At 45.0% G+C, this 23,557-nt stretch overlaps 2 protein-coding genes across 3 annotated transcripts in view; one reads left to right on the forward strand and one right to left on the reverse strand.

Annotated features, from left to right (window-relative positions):
* The window catches only part of B4GALNT2 (beta-1,4-N-acetyl-galactosaminyltransferase 2), a 412,142-nt gene extending 407,960 nt beyond the window's left edge, over positions 1–4,182 (reverse strand). Inside the window, exons 1-2 of one of the 2 annotated variants that reach the window (XM_029605964.1) lie at positions 4,031–4,182; positions 537–2,583 (exon numbers count right to left, since the gene is read on the reverse strand). In XM_029605964.1, coding sequence (XP_029461824.1) covers positions 921–2,252 — 1,332 coding nt within the window. In that variant the 5' untranslated portion in view covers positions 2,253–2,583; positions 4,031–4,182 and the 3' untranslated portion in view covers positions 537–920. Of the gene's footprint in view, positions 1–536; positions 2,584–4,030 lie in introns of those variants that run through there. The other variant, XM_029605962.1, reaches the window with a different exon arrangement.
* ITGAV (integrin subunit alpha V) overlaps positions 1–23,557 on the forward strand; it is a 182,176-nt gene that overhangs the window by 5,243 nt on the left and 153,376 nt on the right. The gene's annotated exons all lie outside the window — the stretch shown is intronic.

Genomic DNA, 23,557 nt, shown 5'->3' on the forward strand with positions numbered 1-23,557 from the left:
ATGAGTGACTGCCTTTGTTTTAGCGTGATTGTTCGGTAGTAGATATGTTGGCACGTAACGCTTCTAGTTTTGCGGGCGGTAGGCGTGTGACCATTTGCAGAGTATCAATTTCGATACCGAGAAATGACAATTTTTGTGACGGTCCTTCTGATTTGTGCTTAGCTAGCGGAATGCCTAATTCGTCAGTTTTCCGGGTGAATGCTTCGAGGGCTTGCGCACAAGCCTGTGTGTCCCTATGGCCGGTAAACAGAAAATCATCCAAATAGTGTATGATTTTCCCTTTCCCGATGTCCTGCTCTACAGCCCATTGCACAAATGTGCTAAACCTCTCAAAGTAGGCGCAATATATAGAGCAGCCCATCGGGAGGCATTTATCGAAGTAATATTTACCTCGGAATTGAAACCCCAACAGATGGAAGCAGCTTGGATGTATTGGAAGCAAGCGGAAGGCTGATTCAATGTTGGCTTTTGCCAACCATGCCCCTTGCCCCCAATGCCTCACCATGTCTAATGCCTGGTCGAATGAGGCGTAGGCGTCCGAGCATGCTTCGGGGTCCAAGTAATCATTCACTGACCCACCCTCTGGGAAGGATAAATGGTGAATCATTCGGAATTCCCCTGGCTCTTTTTTGGGAACCACCCCCAGAGGGGAAATCCTAAAATGAGGTAGAGGTTTGTCCTTGAATGGGCCTTCCACCCTACCCATGTCGCTTTCTTTTTTGATCTTTAGTGCAATGACCTCTTCATTATTCCTCGCAGATAAGAGATTCTTAGCCTCTGTGGTGGTTTCTGGCCCCATGAAAGGTATGTGAAAACCTTGGGAAAACCCTTCGTATAGCCATCTGGCCTCCTTGGGCTGATAACCCTTTAAACAGACCTGCAAGCTATGTATCTTAATGGGGGTGGGTGCTCTGATGAATTTATTGTTGCTCTGTGTGGGGGATGGTTCCTCCCCTTGAGCATTTTGTTTGAGGGTGGCCTGCACCGCATCCTATGCAGGCGTGTCTGAATTTGCAGGCAGCAGTGAATCTGCAAAAACCAGATTTGAACAGCCTACAGATGGGAGTCCCCCCACCCCTAAATCTAGTGGCTTGCCCCCACCTTTGCCCTTGACGAAAGGGCTGACCTTGCCGAAATGGAAATCTTCCCGTAAAAGTATGTTGGCGAGGAGTTAACCATGTACTCGGCTGGTATGCATTGCCAGCGAAGCCAGGGACAACCTCCTGCACCTGTCGGTACGGTGTGATTTTTGAGAGCCAGAGGTCAATATCCTTGCGATCCCATTCTAAACCTGGGTTCACAGCCATATTCCTTCTGAACTGCTCATCATACTCCAACCAAGCCGTACCGCCATACGTGCGATAAGCACCACAAATGACGTCCTGGTAAGCAATTAAGGAGCAACATTTTTCAGGAAATTCTTGACCCATGATGGATGACAGAATCCCGAATCCTGCCGACCAACCAGCCAGCGTCCTAGCGATGCAGGGTCTCTCCCTAGCTGAGAGTTTGCACGCTTCGTGGCACTTGGGATCGGAACCCTCCCCTTCTTTCCTGAGCAGCTCGAATATATCTACATATTCGCTGCGCCATATTTTCTCTTTTAACGCCTCTGACACATGCGCGGTTAGTGAGCCCACTGTACATGTGTATTGCGCAGCGTTATTGCCATTCGTGGCTGAGCTACCAGTGGTATTGTGCCCATTGGTCCCCAGCTGACCCACCATTGTTACAACCGCTGTAGCTGTGGTTGGTGTTCCAACAGCTGTAGCTGTGGCTGGGGTTGGTGTCACAAGTAAAATATCCCCCATGGGTCGTCCTGACTGCCCTGTTTCCTGTGTTGGGCTAGTGTTAGCATTACCCTGCCCATGCCAGTTATCGAAAATAGCTTTCATAGCAGCGAAATTGTCAGTAGGAGCGCTTTGTGGCCCCAGCCACACTTCGCTGCCATTCCTTGGTGGTGGGTAACTGGGCTGTGTTGGGGGTACCTGCACATTACCCTGGCCCCGGTTTAAATCAGGGTACTCACAGTTCTGTCCTTCTTGCGGTTGCCCGTGTTGTCCATGAGCTGTCTGTTGACGTGCTGGTGGCTGGGTGTTGCCAGCTGAACTGTTGGAGCTGCCCGCTGCACCGTGCTGTGGACCGATGGGCACTGAGCCAGGGGATGGGCTAGTGGTATGCGTTAAGGCATCCAGCATTGCCTTCACCCTGTCCGTGCCATGGATAGCAGCCGCTGACCAGGTTTGGTCCATGAGCTGACGCAGCTGTCATTCGGTAACATTGCCGAAGTTCTCTCGTGGCGGTGCTGCAGGGGTCGGTGCTGCAGGGGTCATGCCCCGTGGAGGGGGCTGCTCCGGCACATAGCAGCCCAAATGGCTGATGCTACGCGGTTGTCGTGTGCTTGCGGATTTCCTCTTCTTATTCCTCTGTGTCTTGGTCTTACGTTTTTCGACTTCTGGCGTTGCCGCGAAGTTTTCCTGCAATTTGCTTGGCTTCCGACGTGCTCGCTTGGCTAGAGCCTGAGCCTGGTCCGGCATAAGTGCGGACGGGGCAAAAGCCATAGCAAACTGAGTGGTAGCCATGCTGTGTAGACATATTAAATGGTTAGATCCCGCACAGTTTTGGGGGGGGGGGGGGGGGCATATGAATAGGTAGCCAAACGTGGGTGTGCGCACACCTGCTAAGGGGGGTGGGGGGGGGGCAGCGAGCCGGGGGGGGGGGGGGGGGGGGCTGGGCGCACGTTTGGGCCCGGCAAGTTTGGGGGGGCTGGACGGGAACAGGATGGGGGTGGGGGCAGCTGAGGAAGGTGGGGGGGGGGCGAGGGGCGGCCGGACTCTGTGGGGAGGCGGGAGTGCCGGCGCATGGGGGGGGGGGGGCCTGGGGAGTAAAAGGAAAGTAATAAAAAAAAAAAAAAAAGAAAATCCTGAAAGTCCATGTGCTGACCTCCAAAATGGCCGCTGCCATGTGCTGACCTCCCAAAATGGCCGCTGCCATGTGCTGACCTCCCAAAATGGCCGCTGCCATGTGCTGACCTCTGCTGGCAAGCCCTTCCCATGAGAACCACAATACCATGCTAAGATGTAAGCCAACCTTTCATTAATATTTTAATTTACTTTGTATAGAGCTGCATAGCGCAGCCTAAATCATATCTATCAAGCTGGGGGGCCTGTACCCCTTATAATTCAGTATAAACGTGCACATGGGACAGCTGTCCCTTTAAATGGTAACCGAATGCTAAATATCACCTTTAGGATTAATATAAAAACATCCTGTTAACCTGGCTGAGCACTCAAATGCCGTACCACTGTCCCACAGACATATCATCAGAATTCCCAACTACGGGATGCTGGCTACTTTTTAATTGTCAGATTACTTAGGTATAACAAAGCACATCCACAGGATGTTGAGGTAGCATGGTAGACATGAAGCCTGCCCACTTCCTAGCAATTTAGAGAGCGAGGGGTAAAGCAATACATAGAAAACATCGATTTTAAAGTAAAGTAAGCCTACAAGATCAGTGCTCTAACCACTGAGCTACCAAGCCTGCTACTGCCAGCCATGTGCTCTAACCACCTATGCATTCACCATGTGTAGACCCCGTCAATGGCGTTTCTTAAGAGGCTACAAGTGAAAGATAACCAGCCCTGCACTCGCTGCCCTTTCAATAAATACAGCAACATGCAGAGCAAGCATTGTGCTGAAAGCCAGCCATGAATTCATAAATTATATATATATAATAACAGGTAAAGTGGGGCCATGTGCCCATGGCGTTTCACTAAATATATATTAGTTAAAATATATATAACCAGCCATGTGCTAAGGCATTTCCTTAAATAAAATAACATTCCAGGCTGAAGCAGCCATGCATTCAAAGCCTTTTCATTAAATAAAAGTACTAGTAATGCAGAGCCAGTTCAATGCAAAAGGGGGGGGGGGGGGGGTGAGCATACCTTCCAGACCTTAGCAACACAAAATTACCATTAATATTCTCAACATTTTGCCTATCAGCCACAAAATCTATGTACTTTACCCAATGATGTAATCAAAGAAATCGTTCCTGCTCCTTTAGCTGATCTGCTCCTCTTACAGCACGGCCGTGCTGGAGGCAAAGTGAAAGTAAAAGCAAAACTGTTGTAGCACAGCCGTGCTGAGGTCAGCCTGTTACAGCACAGCCGTGCTGAGGTCAGCCTGTTGCTCTCGCTTCCAGGCTGCAAATGTGCTCCCCCCACCCCGCCCTACCTCTAAGTACCCGAGCTCAGAGACGCCGCCTTCCTTGTCTCATTGGCTCATGCCCAGGTTTGAACTGGTCCCTAATCCCATTGTCCGCCCCTCTCCGCACCTAGGCTGTGCCCCCCTCCCTCTTGCCTGCCGCACGTCTGCCCAGTTATACGGCCCATGCCTCGAGAGGCGGGCCTCCTAAAACCATGCATGCAGGTCCTTTTTTCAAGTGACCTTGGTTGTGTTGAAAGCTCACTCGCATTTATGGATAGTTTTATTGCTGGTGCGGCAGAGGGGATCCTGACCTGCCACTAATCAGGCGTACATTCTGAGGCAAAGGGTTTAAAAATTCAACAGCATTTTAATACACCTCTTCAAACAGCTGTATTACTGAATACCAAGTCACTTTTTTCAAAATTAAAAATCTGTTAAATGTTTAAAACGGTTTATTTTTTGTAAAGAAATAAAATATAGACATTTTTTCTGTTCTTTCTTTTTTCAGTTTCTTCTGGTCTTTTTTAAAATTTTACTTTTCATTCCATAGGGCTTTATTTAGTATGGCTTGGAGTAGCGGCAGGAGAACTGCAGCCTCATTGGGTTGGACACAGGTTGGGGGAGGGAAGGATCTGTGATTTGGATATTAGTTTGGAGCAGCAACAAGAATGGGTTGAGAGGGTACAGCAAGTTGCAGCCTGAGGAGGGAAACCCGAGGGAAGAATAAGGCCGCAGTCCAAGAGGGGAAGAGGGTGTGTGTGAAGAATAAAGCAGCAGCCTGGAGCGACAGCAAGGTGAACAAGATGGCAGATCAGTGAGGTAGGAGGAAGGGGTTGAGGTAGGCTTTAGGATTTAGTGGTGGCGGCAAGGAAGCATGGCGTCAGCAGAGAACAGGTTGAGGGAGGGAGAGGAAGGTAATAGCCGGAGGGATGGAGTGAGGTTGGTACAGGGCTGCTGAACTGCAGCAGAAGGGAGGTAGTGGTATATTGTAATGTTGGCTAGCAGACAGTTTGCCTCGGTTCCACAGTATTTGCCGTGACTGTGGATTTCCTGGAAACTAGGAACCTCACTAATAACCTGGATTTTGTATTTTATAGTGAGCCATGGATGAATTTTGCATTGCACAAACAGCTTCGTAAAGTGAAATTTGCTGTTTGAGGTCTTTCAGCCTGGCCAGCTAAGTTTAATTGCTTTAAAAGTTCATTTCTCCCACCGATAACATTTCAATATTTTTTGTCAGAAATGCAGGTTTTGACATGTGCCAAGAGAGCATTTGTTCCCTCTGGCAGTACTTCCCATTCACAAGCTCTTTGAGGTGCTGCAGGCTTCCCCTGCAGCTTCCTGCTAGGCCAGATGTTTAATATTTATTTATTTATAACACTTTTATTTCGCCTATAGTGGCAATGCCATACTAATTGGATTACAAAAAACATAGACCATTATTATAAAACAACAAACAATCAGCAATAAAAATTACGTACGCAGCATAAAGCCCAAAATATTGCAGGAAATTGCTTCTTTTTTTTTTTAAAGTTTTCTTATTCTTACAGTTGTATGAAGAAGATTATCACCAAAAGACTGTATGGTATTGTCTGCATTTGTGATCTGTGTGTAAATGCTAATAGGCATACACAGGCCGATACAAGTAAAGTGCACTCGGCAGAGCACACTGTTTAACACACGGTTGGACGCATGTTTTCGACGCACGTCCTCTATCTCTTATCCGGTAAGGGGTTTAGCACGTCGAAAACGTGTGTCCAACCCCCCTCCCTGAAACTAATAGTGCTCATCAAATGCAAATGCATGTTGATGAGCGCTATTAGTTATGCACCCGGGATACTGAAAAAAAAAGTGCAGCCAAGCCACACATTTTACGCTCAGAAATTAATGCCTGCCCTAATTTAAAAACAGAATCGCGCACGTTAGGAGAGTGGGTGCTCAACACAGAATGCTCGTTCTCCCGCAATTCATATTGTATCAGCCTGACAATATATTAGTATTTTGTCGTAGGTAATGCAGTTTTCATACTTCCCCTTTGTGTAATATTTTGGCATAGCTGAGTTGGCTAGGCTGAGGAGCCTGATTGATGTGTTAATTTGTTAAGTCTTTGTTGTCTCGCAATATTAACAATAATGAAGACAAGGTTTTGAAAGAGATTGTATTAGAATGAAAAGGTTTGGAAAGATCTTACTGTAAGGCTTCACGATCCCCTTCCCCTCTGCCCCCCACACCCCTGTCCTAGCACCGCTGTGGACCCACATAAGACCAGCAGTAAATGGAAGAATGAGATGGGGTTTCTATGACTAATAAGTAACTGGGATCTTTGTGCTAAGGTGCTACAGCAGGGGTAGGCAGTGCAAACAGGTCTGGTTTTTAGGACATCCCCAGTCAATATTCATGATATATTGGCATACAATGGAGGCAGTGCATGCAAATCTATCTCCTGCATATTCATTGTGGATATCCTGAACACCAGACCCATTTGCGGCCTTCCAGGTCCAGAGTTCCTACCTCTGTGGTACAGCCTGAATGTAAATTGCTTCTCTTTGATATTTTACATTACAGTTAGGACTGGAAGGCTTGCACTCTGACATCCCTCTACTAGAGTTCCATTCAGTTGCTTGGTGTTGTGCATCCACTGTTGCGCCTCTGCCTAAATCCCAGGGATCTGAGCTGGGTAGGAATCTACTTCGTCTGTTTAGTGGTGTACGGCTGTGGTCCCTAAATCTGTCTTCTGGGACACCCCATGGTCCTGTTTTCAGGAGATGCACAATGAAAAAGCTTTGGCATGCACTGTTTACATGATCATAATGCGTATCTCGAAAATCTGTCCGACTAGGAATCCTCAAGGACATATTGTGAAACCTCTCTAAGATAAAGTGCAAAGGTTTTGGAAGGCTCCCTAATTTGCATGACTTGAAAGATTGCAGTTGAAATAGGAGTGAGGTAGGAGGTGTCATAGGAGTGAGGTAGGAGGTGTCAAAATACTTGCTGGGAAAGCAAATATGTCAGAACCCGTGTTTAATGCATATGCTTGCCTGGGTGACAACAAAGAGGTCTGATTTTTTTTGGACTGCAACAATTAATATTCATGACTTATAGTTGTGTATAACTGGTTTCTGAATCAAAATGTCTAAAATTCAGACCTATTGGCTTACAAGGAGCTAAGCTGGAAGTCCACCAGTTTATGCCTTTGTGGAGAAATTAATTTAAAATGCATCTGCAAATTTCTTCTTCATAGGAATTACCTGGGAAATGTCCCTTTCTCTGCATTTATCATCCCACTTTTATTTGTATGGCTAAGCACTGCAGAAGTGGTGAATCCTGCCCTTTTCTGCCTTTCTCAAGAACATGTTTCCTGGTTAAATCAATAGAGAATATTTCCATTTAGCAGAATGTTTGTGGAATAGATTTGCAGAATGAAGCAATGATTTTTCACCAGTCCTTGTCCAAGAGCCTGTTTTCTCATGCAACGTTTTCTTTATTCCTCATGCAAAGGCCTTATTTTGAATTATTGCTCATTCATTTTAACCCTAGGAGAAGTACAGATGATTTCCCCTGTGCCTTTTGATTCTAAAATGTTGGCAGTACCCTGCAATAATGCTTAGACTGAAATAATACATTTATGGCCCTATGAAGATTTGAATGGTTTTGCAATCCGTTGCTTTGGCTAGTTTTGTATCTTCCCTAACATTCAAAGTTAGAATTTGCTTTTTTAATTTTCAATCTACTTATTTCATTTATTAACCTGTGAAAGGCCATTGATTAAGAATCCACTTCTCTCCCATACAATACACAATTTAGTGGCACGTTAGTATGGGAAATCTCTTCTGCCAGCTCTGAGATGTTATATTAATCTTGAGCCAAAGGTACATTATATGCTGTCTAGGGCTGAGTGAGTGATGTTTTTTTTAGCATTGTGATGGTTCAGCAAAAGGCAGCCCATTTAAATGTAATAAATACAACCGCTGGCTGTTTGCTCTCTGGTGAAAAATAAGGGTATGCTGTCTGTTTTAAAAACTTTTCATCATCAACAATATTTGTTATGCCATTTTGTTTCATTGCCCATTTGAAATGACTCAGAAAAACACAAATGAAATATTATTATTTTTTTATTTTTGTGACTTCAGTGGGCAAGATTCAAAAATGTTATCAAAAAACGTTCCTCTGCACTCAGGCAGGCCAGTCCCCACCAGTGGGTTATGCACTTCTACCAGCAGATGGAGATGGAGCAAAAGCTGATGAAATGGATATATAGCCCTGCCCAGACATCAGCCCGCCAGTATTCTCCATCTCCAGCAGATGGTGGTCAGGCATTTCGCTACTGGGGATTTCCTATAAGTATGGTTTCTGGAGCAGACAAGCGACTGGCTAGCACCTCTTGCTTCCTGAGGTGATACCGTTGGGTACCTCCCTCAGTTGAGAGCCTTGAGTCTGTTAGCATTTTTCTGGCATGGCCTTTTTTAAAAAAAAAAAGAAAGAAAGAAAGTAGTGATTGCAGATGAGAGAGGCTTGGTGGTGAAGGCTTCTGCCCTCTCCTCCTGTAGCCGGAGACCCATTCCTGCTCTCAGCCAGGGAGGGCTGAGCTCAGGTAAAAACAATTTTTTTAAAGTTTTCATGAGGCTCTCCTTTGTTCTAACTGGGTGTCTCTTCTCGGCATCGGTGTGCAGCGTCTTCTGCTCACGTCTTTGGGGAGTTTAGTGAAGAGTGGAGGCAGCGCAGGCTTGGCAGGTTGAGAAGCCTTTTGGCTAGGCTCCGCTTCCAGGCTTCCTATCTCTGGTCACATGATAGGCCGCAGCAGTTCCTTTGTGCATTTCTTTTGTATGTGTGATATTGGCACGTGCGTGTGCGCCTACTTGTGTACCTAGATCCATGTCTTCTGTTGTGCACGTACTTATGTGGTCTATCATGGTGCTAGCTTTGTAGAGTGGCTGAAGTGTGTATTGTGTGCACAAGTCTGTGAATGCATTATGCATCTATTGTGTGCATAGTTAAGCGCATAGTTGAGCAGGTATTGTGCGCATAGCAATGTGGCCAGGTATGCATTTAGCTTAGTGTGTGTTAACGCATGCCTCAGTACTATATGAGCTTAACGACCATGCCATGACGCCATCATGAGAAGTCTAAGCACTTAGCAATTTATGGTGCATGCCATATAAGGGCAATACAGCTGGAACCTTCTGCAAGCTTATGTCAGTGCTGCTTGGATGCCGGAGGTGATTTGCCCCCACTGTTTTTGACAACACTGGTCCATCTCCTCGATCTGAGGGGAGTGGGGCTGGAGGCAATACAACAAGGGTGTCCCCTTCTTCAGTTGATTTACTGGCAGAGACGTCTTCAGGAGAGTCTCACTTACAAGATGTCAGGTTTGCACCTATGGGGCCTGGTATGGACCATTCCTCCTTTTCCTGGGTGGAAATTTTCTGGGGTCTACAGACCTTTCTGCAGGGGTGTCCTTCGGAGATGGTAATGCCTCCTAAATCAGGATTGCATGCTCAGGTCCCTCCTTTGTCTGCCACCTCGTGCAAACGCTGTGGTGCAACAATCTCTGACGACGTTCGAGTGGATGTGGGTCAAGATGACACTGATGATGATTTGGGTTTCTCTCTTGAAGAAGGGGAAATTTCCCTGGATTTAGAGCCACATAGAACTGCAGTATCTAGGCTGGATGGCACAAACCTTATCTTCTTTCTCACACACATAACACATTCATTCTCTCACTCACTCCCTCTCTCATATACATGCCTCTGCTCTCCCACACACTCCCTCTCTCTCACATATACAGTCTCGCTGTCCCCCACAGACACGTGTGTGTGCCTGTGAGAGCCTATATGTGACACACAGGCTCTTTCAGGCTCACACACGCAAACATGTAAACAACTTCCTCTACTCTTCAGACCACTGTGGGATGAGCTTGGGATGAGCTCCACCACGGCCCATGGGCCTCCTCTTTACTTCAGGCTGTGGTGGGATGATGTCCACGATAACCTGACTGACCTCCTCCTCACTTTAGGCTGAGGTGACATGAGCTCCACCACGGCCCCATCAGTCTTTTTGCCACAGGTGGGGTGGGGGAGGGGGGGGAGAAGCTTCATGCACACACAGCAGAGAGAACACATCCCCTGTGGCCTCTCCTCATTTCCAGCTGTTGGCAAGTTGGGCTCCTCCAGTGGCCCACAGTCTCTCTTCTTTTTTGATTGGTTGGTGGCTCCCTGGCCTCTCCTGCTGCCACTGGCCCCAGGTCTGCCGCCCTGTGCAAATGCAGTGTGGACACCTAGTTGCACTGGGCCTGCTTGTTCCTGGTAGTTTGAGGTTTATTGAACCATGTAGGAGAACCCAGTGGGAGATCTGTGAAGACTTGTTATTGAAGTAAATTGTAGATTTTCTTCTTGAAGGAAAGGAACAGAGTACCTGGAAATTCTAGTCTTGGACCAGACCCATGCAAATAACGAGAATGTGTATTTTGACTAGAACTGAAACCCCAGTTGTATAAAGTCCTTCAGAGTAATTGGACTTGTGTTTAGGTTGGAACCTGCTATATGTAAGCCAGGCCATTACTCTTATGTTGCCAATTTGATGAAAGCCAAGTTTAAAATCGTGAAAGATTGTGGCTTGCCTTAGTAGAAGCTCAAAATCTGACAACTACATGCATAGAACTGAATTTTCAATTAGCTGTTCTCACTAATCCTATTAACAGGCAGACTAAACCCGCTGTTTGTTATTCTAGTAATGAGAAGGACCTAATACTTCATATTGCTGTTTAAAAAAAAAAAAATCAAGCTACACCTTTCCATCAAAGCAGTGAGCTGATCCTATCATGAGAGACTTGAATCTGAATTTGAACAAGGAAGGAGATATGTAATTTTATTCAGAAGATTTTAAACCACCTTGACAGATTACAAATCAAAACCAAGACAGTGTACAGTTGGTAATACATAAAACAAAATAATCACAGAACAACAAATATAGTATAATATGACAAAAGCAAGACAGGGTCACACATGCATCAGGTTATAAAATAACTAATAAAGGCCTTTATTCAAACTTTGCTCATCCTTATAAACTTTTGATTGCAACATGTATCTGATTGGGGGAGGAGGAACAAACTTATCTTCCCTGGTATTGTGGCTGTCCCCCAGTAACAAACCTATTTTATAACACAAGCAGTACTGAAATTGAGCTGGTATGCCAGACCGTAACATTTTTTCTAAACCGTACTGTACCACACCATCACATGCTTAAATTAGGATGCTGAAAAACAGGCCCTCTTCCACCAGCTTCAAAAGCCGCAGAGAAGCCACCTTGCTTGTTTATTTATTTATTTATAGATTCTTTTATACCGCGGTACGTATAGACATACATCACCTCGGTTTACAGTGAAACAATAAATTAGCAACAGGCTTTACATGTAACAGTTTAAAAAACAGTAAAACATTTGACAGCAACAGGCTTTACAGAAACAAGGGTTTTAAAGATAATATGCATACATCATTAAAATAACAAACAAAATATAAATAACCATGTATTCGCCGGAGCAAATTAACTGTCAGCAGCAAATTATTAATTAGTAATTAGATGGCTTGTGATTCCATTTTCCCAGTGGCGCTAGAAGCGTGCGACAGCAGGCACTGTCTTCATGTCACAGATGACAGAGGAAACCTGAGGAGCCCCGCTGGAGCCAGCCTGCCATTCCCTGAGCAAGGCCCAACTGGAAACTCCTAGAGCTAGAGGAAACCCATGAGAGATAGCTGTTGGACCTGGTGTTGGTAGTTAGCTCTATTTAAAACATTGCCTTTGCTTCTTACTTTCACCTTTTTATTATTGTTTATATTTATTGGATTCATTTCTCGCTTCACATATGATATACTAAGCAAGGTATGACAAAATGACAATAACATAAAATCAGCAGCACTTCCAATAATAAAGTATAAATATACAAATATAATAAATATACCAAAACGCCCATAAAAATACATTAAGAATAAATTAAAGAAATAAAGCATAGCAGTAAAGACTAAATACTACTCCCAACACAAAACAAAGATAGCAGCCACAAAGAAGGGAAACGAAACATAACCACAAAAATGTAACAGACGTAAATCAAAAGATTTATAATAGTTAATTAAAAACAGATTGCAGTAACCTTTACTTTTACTGTTGTTAAACACTAGGGGGCAGATTTTAAAAGTCTACGCTTTTACGCGCGTGTGTGTGTGCGTGTGGGGGGGACGGCGCCGAGCCTATTTTCAAAAGGCCCGGCGGTGCGAGTAAAGCCCCGGGGCATGAAAAAATTGGCAGGGCGGGGCCTCTCTTTGGCTGCTGGGGATCGCTTGCCGGCACGTGCAAGTTACACCTGCCTCTGGCAGGTGTAACTTCTGGGATAAAGGGCTGGGGTGGGACAGGTAGGGGAAGGTGGGTCAACTTCGGAGCCAATGGGGGAAAGCCATCTAGGGCTTGGTGCGTGCAAGGTGCACTAGTGTGCACCCCCTTGCGTGTGCACATGAATTTATTAAATCCGGGCATACATTTTATAACAAATGTATGCCCGGATTTATAAAATCAGGCATACATTTGTGCACACCAGGTAGCACACACAGGTTTTAAAATCTGCCCCTAGATCTACATGTTCCCCCTACTTTATTTATTTTTATATACTGACATTCGATCAGAGATATCACATCAGTTTACATTCAGGTACTGTAGGAATTTCTCTATCAGTTTTTGTACCTGAGGCAATGGAGGGTAAAGTGACTTGCCCAAGGTTACAAGGGATAGCAGGACTCAAACGCTGGTCTCCTGGTTCATAGCCCACTGCTCTAACCACTAGGCTATTCCTCCTCCCTTGGTCTGACCCAGCATGGCAATTTCTTATGTTCTTATGTAAGGTTAATTTATCCATGTGGTTCCTTTGCCTCGAGGTGTTGTAGTTTTGACATGCATTATGGTACTTTTATGGCGCAACCCTTTGGTTTGTTCTGCGTGAAAGGTTTTGGAAGTTTTCCCTGTATCAGGAAATGTATTATTCAACACTGAATAACAACTTCTCATTGTGAAAGAAATGTGAAATTTGAAAACCACCTACTTTCACATTTTTGATTTTATTTTTGTTAAAGCTTTTGAAAGTAAAATCTTCCAGATTCACTGCTAATAAAGAGTCTCAGATTATTTTTTTTTAAAGCTCGTCACAGATGCATTAAGTTAGTCCAGTAAATAATTAGTTTGTTAAGGTTTTCTTCATTTTCAGGTGGACTAACAAGGAAACCCCAATGGTTTTCTCACTTCTAACAACCGGAGAAAGCAGAAATCTCTTTTTAGCAGCTGAAGTCCTATCTGCGCATTTAAATAATTCCCAGTGCGAACCAGAATATCACTCATAGCAAATGCATTGTTCAGAGGATACTGTTACTGTTTCTCAGCAAACTTTGTTTTGGGTGTGTTTGAATTTCTTTTATGTTTGTTTTTGGCCTTTTTTTCAAAGGAAAAGAAGGCTTAGGCGGCGACTGTGTGTGTCCTTAAAAACCTTTTGTGTTTGGTGTCTTATCCACACCACATTTTTGGGATATGTCAGGAGGACATGAAGACACTGCAAGGGTGGTGGAACTTCTCGTTTTCCATAAGGAAGTAGTTATGAATCATTCAAAACATTAAATCAGAGAAGCAGAGCATTTCCGGGGAATCCGTGTCTGGCCAAGCGGAAGTTGGGGCATGAATTGAATATTTTGTTCAGCAGGTATGTTGAACACAGCAGACTGCAGGATGTGAGCCAGAAGGGGGAGGCAGCGGATGTGTCAATTTTCAATGAGGCCTTCGATGCTGTCCCACACAGGAAGCTTCATAAACAAGCTTAGTGTCCTAAGGCAGGAAACTGGGTCAAACGGTGGTGGTAAATGAGACTGCATCCTGAGGAAAGGACAGGTATCACTGGAGTGCCTCAGGTACAAGCTCTGGGTTCAGTTCTGCTCAATAGATTCATAGGGGATATTGCCGAGGGGCTGGTGGGAAAGATTTGCAGATGACACTACAATACTGCAACAAGGTGGACACACCAGATGGAGGAGACAAAATGAGGAATGACCTAAGGCAGGGACAAGGCGCTGATATGTATCAAACAGGAGAGGGATTGAGGTAAAGGGGGAAAGTGTCATGATATTTGCTGATTTCAGGGTTACCAAATAGTGTGGCAAGATAGTGATAAGAGCCAAAGAAATGCTAGGTAGGGTGCATAAGGAAAGGCCTAGCCAGCAGGCAGAAGGAGGGGATAATGCCCTTGTGCAAAGTGTTGGTATGATGCCATCTGAAGTAGTGTCCAGTTCTGCAGGCTGCATCTCATGTGCATGAGATGGGCATTTTCAGTGGAAAGGTAGAAATAAAAATCAACAGTTGTAGATGTGAACTTTTTTTTTTTATTGGACTCTAGTGCTTTATTTCTACATAGCTGAGTGGACTAACATACAGGAAAGGAGAGTCTTGACTGGATCATGGCCTGAAACTAAAATGGACTAGACTTGGAAGAAACATAAGAAAATATGCCCTGATGGAAGGAGTCTTGGATGCTTAGAAGAGCTTCCCAACAGAGGTGGCAGAGGCCAAAATGGTATCGGAATGCACGGGAAAATCGAACAGGATCCTTCCTTGCAGGGAAGCATGGATGAAACTGAAGTCTGTTCTGTGCTGCTCCAACAAGAGAAAGTTTACAGGCTAGATGGGTCTTGCGGTCTTATTCTCCACCATTATTATTATTATTTTGGTGTTTATAGCGTGCCCTGAACCAGAGCAGTGTACAACATATTACAGTACAGATACGAGTCCCTGCCCCAGAGAGCTTACGGTCAAAGTGGGACCTGAGGCATATTGATTGTTTCTCTGTTAAGCACAATGGAACTGTAAATAAGAGAGAGAAATCCTGACTTTTGACCTTAAAACATTCATTACTGTAAAACGTATTATGCAGTTATTGCCCTAAATACACGATGGGGGGCGCTGTTAAATGCAGGGCTGCCAGTCCCATGGGGCTGCAAGCACTGTATTAAGGGAAACTCCATGCAGGATGTTCCTCTGAAAATGAGGCTGGCAGCACCCAGTGGGTGGCAATGTGCATGTAATTGTCGAAATGAAAGCGCCAGCGGTACTTTCGCTCCACCCCAACCTAACCCCCTCTCCTTCTCTGCCACTTTTACCTGTAGTAAAGGGAAGGACGTGCAGTTTTCAGCAGATGCACAGCTGTTTACCCGGATTAAAAAAAAAAATCTATATCCTTTTTTTTTTCTCTTGCTTTATATGAGAAGGCTCCGTCCTTGTTTAGCTTGTAACGTTTATTGCGGTGGAACTGTAAGCCTGCATTTCTTGCCTTTTTTTTATTTTTACTCCTTGGCTTTGTTCTCCATAAATAGCTCTCATCTTTGTGGCCTCATTAAGTTTACATTTTTGGAAGATATGTTGTACAGCTCTCGTTAGCAAATATGTAGCCAGCTTGCAGCTCCTTGCACATTTTTCAGGATTTCCTATTTCTTGGCAGGGATTTTTCTGGTTTGGTTTACAGGGCCTCTGGTTTTGGAGAAGAGATGCTTTGGCTTACTTACATCTTGTATTCTTTACACCCTGGGAGAGGATCTTATTGGACCAACAGAGGAATTATGCAAAGAGGATGATGTACATGAGCCTTTCAGATGAAGCCGACTATTGTACTACCTACCCTCTTGCAGAAACAATCAAATGCTTGTGTTTAAAATTAATTTAAAGTGAGCCAGCAAAGCAGTTGGGTGGAAGATGCCTTTTTTTTTTTTTTAATAGCAATTTATAATAAACAGAAGCAAAAAAAACAAAACCTTGTAACAGAAATTTTGGGTTTACATAGATTCTAAATTCAAGACATCCAATATCGAAAAGAAGAAAAGAATAAGCTAGCCCCGGTGCAAAAAACCCATCATGAAAGGACATGAAGGGAGATTCAAAATGAAGAAAGCAAACTTTATCCAGAAAATAAAAAAAAGATGAAATACGGATGTCAAGACAATTACAGTTTAATGTATGTGTAACAGTTCTCTAATTAATGCTGGAAGCTGGCCTATAAGAATCCAGGAAATATCTTAATTGCAAAGGCTCAAAGTACACATATCTAGCATCGTGCGGTCTCAATGATACATTTACACTGATAAATATTTTTCTACGATCTTGTGTAGATCTAGTAATATCTGGGTAAATCCAAATCTTTTGACCATAATATAAAGCAGACATATAACCGGAGGATGCCTTTCTAAGGGTGAGTTTCTTCCACAGGGAAGGTGCAGACATGAGCATGGATGTGCACTGAGTGACCACAGGGAAGGTGCAGACGTGAGCATGGATGTGCAGACGTGAGCATGGATGTGCACTGAGTGACTGCGGGGAATGTGCAGACGTGAGCATGGATGTGCACTGAGTGACCGCGGGGAATGTGCAGACGTGAGCATGGATGTGCACTGAGTGACTGCGGGGAATGTGCAGACGTGAGCATGGATGTGCAGAAGTGAGCATGGATGTGCACTGAGTGACCGCGGGGAATGTGCAGACGTGAGCATGGATGTGCACTGAGTGATCTTGAGTTCTGTTTTCAATGGGTTTAGGAACCTCTCTTTGAGAGTCAGGGGCCTATTTTTACCCCTGTGATAAGTGGCTAGGGCTGAGCACCCAAATATACGCACCTTTTTTTCACTTGGTCCCTAAATTTCGGTGCCTGGGCCGTGCCAGGGCAGGGAAGGTAAGTTAGAGTTGGAACCATCGACACTGATTTCCAGTGCTGGGTATCTACATTTAGGCAGGTGGAATAGCAGGCTTAAAATTAGCTGCCTGCGTGATAGGCCTTGAAGAATTTTTAGCCTAACACTGAGGTTCCTATTTCAGCTGTAATTTTGCCAGACCTTAGAGTGTCTAAAACTGAGGTGCTCAGGTCAGGCAGTGAGTGTCCTTTTGAAAACCAGTCAGTTTATTACCAGGTTTCTTATTTTATGTGTGCCTGTTTTTATTGGGCACTGGGAAAGGGGAAGAGAGACTGTTAGGTGATAGAAGAAATAATGCTATATGGGTGATCCTGAAACAGACTCCATCTTGTGAAGCAGACATTGGCAATACAAATCTATTAAGGCGATCACAAAGAAGAAAATAGATCAGACTAAACATCTGAGATACAGGTAGCTGACGATGGGTCTGTACTTGGTCGTCTTCTTCCAAGTTGTGTCCATCTTTATAAGACTTGTAGTGCTGGACAAAGAGCACTCCTCTGAGAGGCTTCATCTGTTAATCTTTTTGTAACCTTTTTCTACGAAGTGGCATCTTTCTTCAAGGGTCTAGGGCACACAAAAATAATTTATGTCTCTGAGGTTAGCTTCACTGATTTTTCTTCACGCCCCTCCTTTATCCTCGAGCTGTGGGCCTTTTCCTGGGAGGGGAGCTGATGCTTATGGCCCAGGCAGTGATGTGCTTTTCTAGGCACCTTGTATGTAATTCCTTCTGTAGTCTGTGATGCACTGGACACAGAACTAGGGGTTCAAATAATAAATTACTGATTCTTCCAAAAGTTAAATCAGTGTCCAGTTCTGAATAAATACAATTACTGCTCACTGTCTTTCTGCTGTGTAAGTGTCTCTAGCTTCGGTTCCTTACGACAGTCTTACCTTACTACCAGTAATTTGGGACAATCCTGTTCTGCGCAGGGATCCCCATAGAACACAGGAAAATCCTACCTGAGTCCACAGATGTTTAGACCTTTTACCCAGCTTGTGCCTGTGTCCCTGGGGGTGAAGATTCTGTTGAGGGTCTTCAGATTTGTTCACCTTCTTCCTTATAGTTAATGGACCTCTCAGAAGGAGGGGTCAGATGGTGAAGTTCAGAACTGCGCCTTCCAGCCCAGCTCTAGGAAAGGAGGGGTGGACAAGGAAAAAAAAACCTCCTGCCAAACAGAAATAGTATAAATCTCTTATAGCCAAAAATCTTCTCTGAAGGGGGAATCGCTACCCTGCAGATCTGTTTCTCTCCTAGACAGGGTTCTGTCAGGCCTTCAGTGTCCTGGCATCCAGATCAGGGGAGCTGCCATCACCAAAATGACCAGAATTCTACTTCAGTGATCTTCTCTTAAAAAATAGCAAAAATCATAAAGAAAGTCTCTTACTCTAAGAAGAGGCAAATCCAAACTGTCAGGAAGGGCCCAGAAAGGAAATAACCTCCAAAAATATGTACTCAGTGAGGGGGGTAAGCCTTACTCGAAACTAAAGGAGTTCCTTTCTCCTCAAAAGCTGAACTCAAATGCCACACCTCTTATTACTCTAATCTTTACTTATAAAAGAAAGGTGCACCCATTTAGGCCGCCGCTGGAGGAGGAGCTGAACTGTGGTATCCCTTGTAGCTGGTTTGTGGGATACTAGGGAAATCTAGAGACCAACCCGGAGGGGCGCCACACTTTCATATGAGCAAACAGCATACGAGGGGCTCACTGAGCCTATAGACTGTGTGGCAAGCCTTGTAGAATGGACCAGATTTAATCAGTATAATTACAGCTGATCAGCCGCTGCAGGGATCTTCTAGGCCACTGGTTCTCAACCAGAGGTACTTGGAAGGCTGTCACGGGGTACACGGGGTCCCCTGCTGCCACACGAGAAAGGGGATCCTGAGCCCCTGCTGCAGCAGGAGCTAGTCTAGTTGCTCTCAGTGATCCCCAGCAGTGAGACCACCTGTGGTATCTCTTAGTCTTGCGGCAGTTGGGGAGGAGCAGGAGAGGCTGCTGGTCGCAGAACTAAACCAGAGGCAGCAGGCACCACAGAGGAGGCTGAGGCACTATGCTTCCTGACCCCGTGACTGCAGTTTCCTCCTCCACCCGTCTTTTTTGGTTACAAGGACTTTCCTATGCCCACAGCTGTCGGAGAATGAGACTTCAGCTGTGGGCATAGGAAATGGAGAGCTTTCACTCAACCCTGTGGTATCTGCTGCCTCTTCCCAGTCTGTGCTTGTGGTGGTTGCTTGGCTGCTTCTCTTTGGTTACTGTGGGCGAGACAGCAAGATTGGGGAGAAGCAGGGATAAGAGGCTGGAAAAGCGAAGAAGGGATTTGGGACTTGGAGGGAACCAACAGTTTAGTGGCCTAAGAGCTTGGGAGAGAAACAAGAGCAAGGAGCTAAGGGAAAAGATAGGCGGGGAAGTGAGAGGAGCAGGGGAATGCTGGCGTGTGTGAGTTTTCTGGGGGGAGGTCGGAGTGTGGGAGAGCCAGAGAGAGGAAGATGGTGGAGTGAGAAGAAAAGAGTCAGAGGAAAGTAAAAGAGGGGGAAACGGAGAGCTGAGAGCCAGCAAAGAAGAGAAGAAAAGCACAAACGGGGACGAGAGTGGAAGGGCAAGAAACAGAGAGGTGAAGGGTGAGAAAGCGAAAAAGACTGGTAATGATGAAAGAGAGTGCTGGAGAAAAAAAGATGAAGAGAAATGAGTAAAGAAAGTTATCTGAGAGAGAGAGATTAATGAAGAAAGGAGAACTAGGAAATTAAGCTAGAAGACAGACAAGATGAAAACAGAGAAGAGACCAAGATGGGGGGGGAAAAACCCATTGTATATCCAGTTTAGGTATTAGAATATACCTTCCTGAAGTATTGAATTATTTTATATTCATATGCAATTTATTTGTATTATTTATAATTGTGTATAAGTATTTACAGACAGCACTACTGCCCTGTTTAGCTCTGTTTTCTGCATGTAATAATATGTGTCCCTAAAATACACCATACACTCTTTTTGGCGTAGGCTTTGGATGTGGGGAGAAGTGACATGGATAGGGCAGTGTCCACGTGTAATGTATTCCTCTGCCCCCTACCTAAAGCAAGCAGGGCAAACTTGGGCTGTCCAGCACTGCCTCCCTCTACTGCAGCTCCTGCCATTCCTCCCTGGAGCTTTGAGCCCACGCCAGTTTGTCAGGAAATGAACCCACCAGCTCCATTGCACTAAAGTCATTTCTTGCTAGGTTTGCATTGAATTCAGCAGTGTCTATCTGTGTCTGTCTGTGTGTGCAGGGCTGGCTCTAGGTCAAATGGCACCCTGGATGAAAATTGTCAGTAGTGTCCCCACTCTCTTCATTCTCTCACACTTTTCCCCTTCTCTTCCTCCAGGCATTCTCCTCCCTTTCTATCTCTTCATATATTTTCTCTCATCTCTTCTAGCAGCCTCTCCCTCTTCTCCCCTTCCCTCCAGCAGTCTCTCTCCCCCTCCCTCCAGGCATTCTTTTCTCCTCTCCTCCCTCCAGGCATTTTCTCTCTCTTTCTCCCAACTCCCCTCCCTCCAGGGATTCTTTCCTGCCCTCCAGAGGTTTTTTCCACACTCCCCCCCCCCTTCTGCCTCCCTCTATTCACTCCTCTCTCCCTTCTTCCAGATATTATATTACACTTTCTACACTTCCCCTCCTCCCAGGTATTCTCTTTCCCCTTCCCCTATCTGCTCACCTTCCAGGTATTCTCTCCCCCTTCTCATGTACATCTTCTCTTATTCCCACTCTACCACTGATCCATCTACCACTTTATTATTTCACAAACCTTCTATAATAATAATAGCCCATTTTCTTACAATATTGAATTCAGATAATACCACTCAACTATGATTTATTTAAAGGTTTCTTTTTATTGCTCTATAAAACATGTACAATAGTATACAATTATACCGCCACAGATGATGGTCAGTGTACATAATAAACAAAGTCTAGAGTAATCTAGTAATAATAACACAGTCTCTCTACTTCTAGGCATTTTGGAAATAAGACAAAAGTCTGAAAAAAATATATTTCAAACCTATAAGGAAAATTTGACATACCAAAAAGCACTAATTCCCAGGACTCAGTCAGAAAAATCCTACCTATGAAAGGCATCACTGTAAATATTGCCCTGGGCCCTAGAACACCAATAAATCTCCTACTGGGAAAATGGAAAACAGATTGCTACAGATCTTTACAAAGAAAATAAACACTAGTAAACTACTTCACCTCTGTTATAAGTGCAGAACACACACGGATCTAAACCAAATACAGAGAAGGTGACCAGAAGTTAGAACTAGAAACCCTGAGAAGTCCAACTCTTCAGGCTGTGTGACATCAGAGAAAGAGAAACATATAGAAGTGACGGCAGAAGAAGACCAATGGCCCATCCAGTCTGCCCAGCAAGCTACGCAGTTTATCCATTTTTTCCCCCTTTTTTCTCCCTCCCACCCGTCTCTATTGGCTTCCAGCACCCTCCGGCCCCAATTCCCTTCCACCCCTCCACCAATGCAGAGAGCAGCGCCATCCTAGTGAACATCCAGCTCAATCAGGGGTAGCAACCGCCGCAACCAGCAGGCCACACCCCTGCCCCTTACCCACCCCTGTTTTGTTTGCTTGTTTTGTTTTTTTTTGAGATGGCAGCCCTCCATCCTTCCGCTCCGTGAAGGTGGAACACCAACCACTGGCCACTGGCATCTCGCTCCGTGAATGCCTCTGTGACTACTGCCGCTCCATGCAGTGTTTTGCTGCCTGAAGGTGGAACACCAACTACTGGCCACTGGCATCCCGCTCCGTGAATGCCTCTGTGGCTACTGCCGCTCCGTGCAGTGTTTTGTTGCATGAAAGTGGAACACCAACTACTGGCCACTGGCATCCCGCTCCGTGAATGCCTCAGTGGCTACTGCCGCTCCATGCAGTGTTTTGCTGCCTGAAGGTGGAACACCAACTACTGGCCACTGGCATCCCGCTCCGTGAATGCCTCAGTGGCTACTGCCGCTCCGTGCAGTGTTTGCTGCCTCCTCTCTATTTATGCCCACTAGACTTGATGGATCCACAGTGTTTATCCCACGCCCCTTTGAAGTCCTTCACAGTTTTAGACTTCACCACTTCCTCCGGAAGGGCATTCCAGGCATCCACCACCCTTTCCGTGAAGAAATACTTCCTGACATTGGTTCTTAGTCTTCCTCCCCGGAGCCTCAGCTCGTGACCTCTGGTTCTGCTGATTTTTTTCCTACGGAAAAGGTTTGTCGTTGTCTTTGGATCATTAAAGTCTTTCAAGTATCTGAAAGTCTGAATCATATCACCCCTGCTCCTCCTTTCCTCCAGGGTGTACATATTTAGATTCTTCAATCTCTCCTCGTACATCATCCGATGAAGATCCTCCACCTTCCTGGTCGCCCATCTCTGTACCGCCTCCATCTTGTCTTTGTCTCTTTGTAGATACGGTCTCCAGAACTGAACATTTACCATCACACATTGTCTTCTGTCCGTCAACCAATTTGCAATCCAGGTCACCACCTCGGCACTCGCTCCTAAGCTTCTCGTTTTATTCACCAGTCTCCTGTGCGGAACTGTATCAAAAGCTTTGCTGAAATCCAAGTAGATGACATCGAGTGCTCTTCCTTGATCCAATTCCTTGGTTACCCAGTCAAAAAAGTCAATCAGATTTGTCTGACAGGATCTTCCCCTGGTGAATCCATGTTGCCTCTGGTCCATCAATTCTCCAGACTGTAGATATTTCACTATTCTCTCTTTCAGCAGTGACTCCATTACTTTTCCCACCACTGAAGTGAGGCTAACTGGTCTGTAGTTACCAGCCTCCTCTCTGTTCCCACTCTTGTGAAGCGGGACCACCACCGCTCTTCTCCAATCTCTCGGTACCACTCCCGTTTCTAGGGATCTATTGAACAGGTCACACAGCGGACCCGCCAGAACATCTCTGAGCTCCCTCAGTATCCTTGGATGAATCCCATCAGGCCCCATGGCTTTGTCCACTTTCAGATTCTTTAGCTCTTCACATACATTTTCTACTGTAAAAGAATTTTCATCTATTCCACTTCCCTCCAGTTTCTTGTTGTGTAGAGATGGTCCTTCTCCAGGGTCTTCTTTAGTGAACACAGAACTGAAGTATTCGTTTAATATTTCTGCCATATCTTCGTCTCTCTCCACACATTGATCATTACCACCTTTTAATTTCACAATACCACTATGGACTTTTCTCTTTTCGCTGATGTATCTGAAAAATGTTTTGTCACCATTTTTTATCTCCTTGGCAATCCTCTCTTCTGCTTGACATTTTGCCATCTTGATTAATTTCTTTGTCTCCCTCAGTTGAATCAGATATTCTTCTTTGTGTTCCTCCCTTTGGGATCTTTTATATTTCTTGAATGCTGTTCTTTTAGCTTTAATTTTGTCAGCTACCTCCTTTGAGAACCAGATAGGTTTCAATTTTCTTTTGCTTTTCTTTACATTTCTAACATATAGAGTAGTTGCCTTGGTGATTGCTCCTTTTAGATTGGTCCACTGCTGCTCCACATCTCTCTCGTTCTCCCATCCTTTTAGTTCTTCCTCCAGGTACTTCCCCATTTCCTCAA

Source organism: Rhinatrema bivittatum, chromosome 6 (genome assembly GCF_901001135.1).
Source record: "Rhinatrema bivittatum chromosome 6, aRhiBiv1.1, whole genome shotgun sequence".
NCBI classification, from domain to species: Eukaryota; Metazoa; Chordata; class Amphibia; order Gymnophiona; family Rhinatrematidae; genus Rhinatrema; species Rhinatrema bivittatum.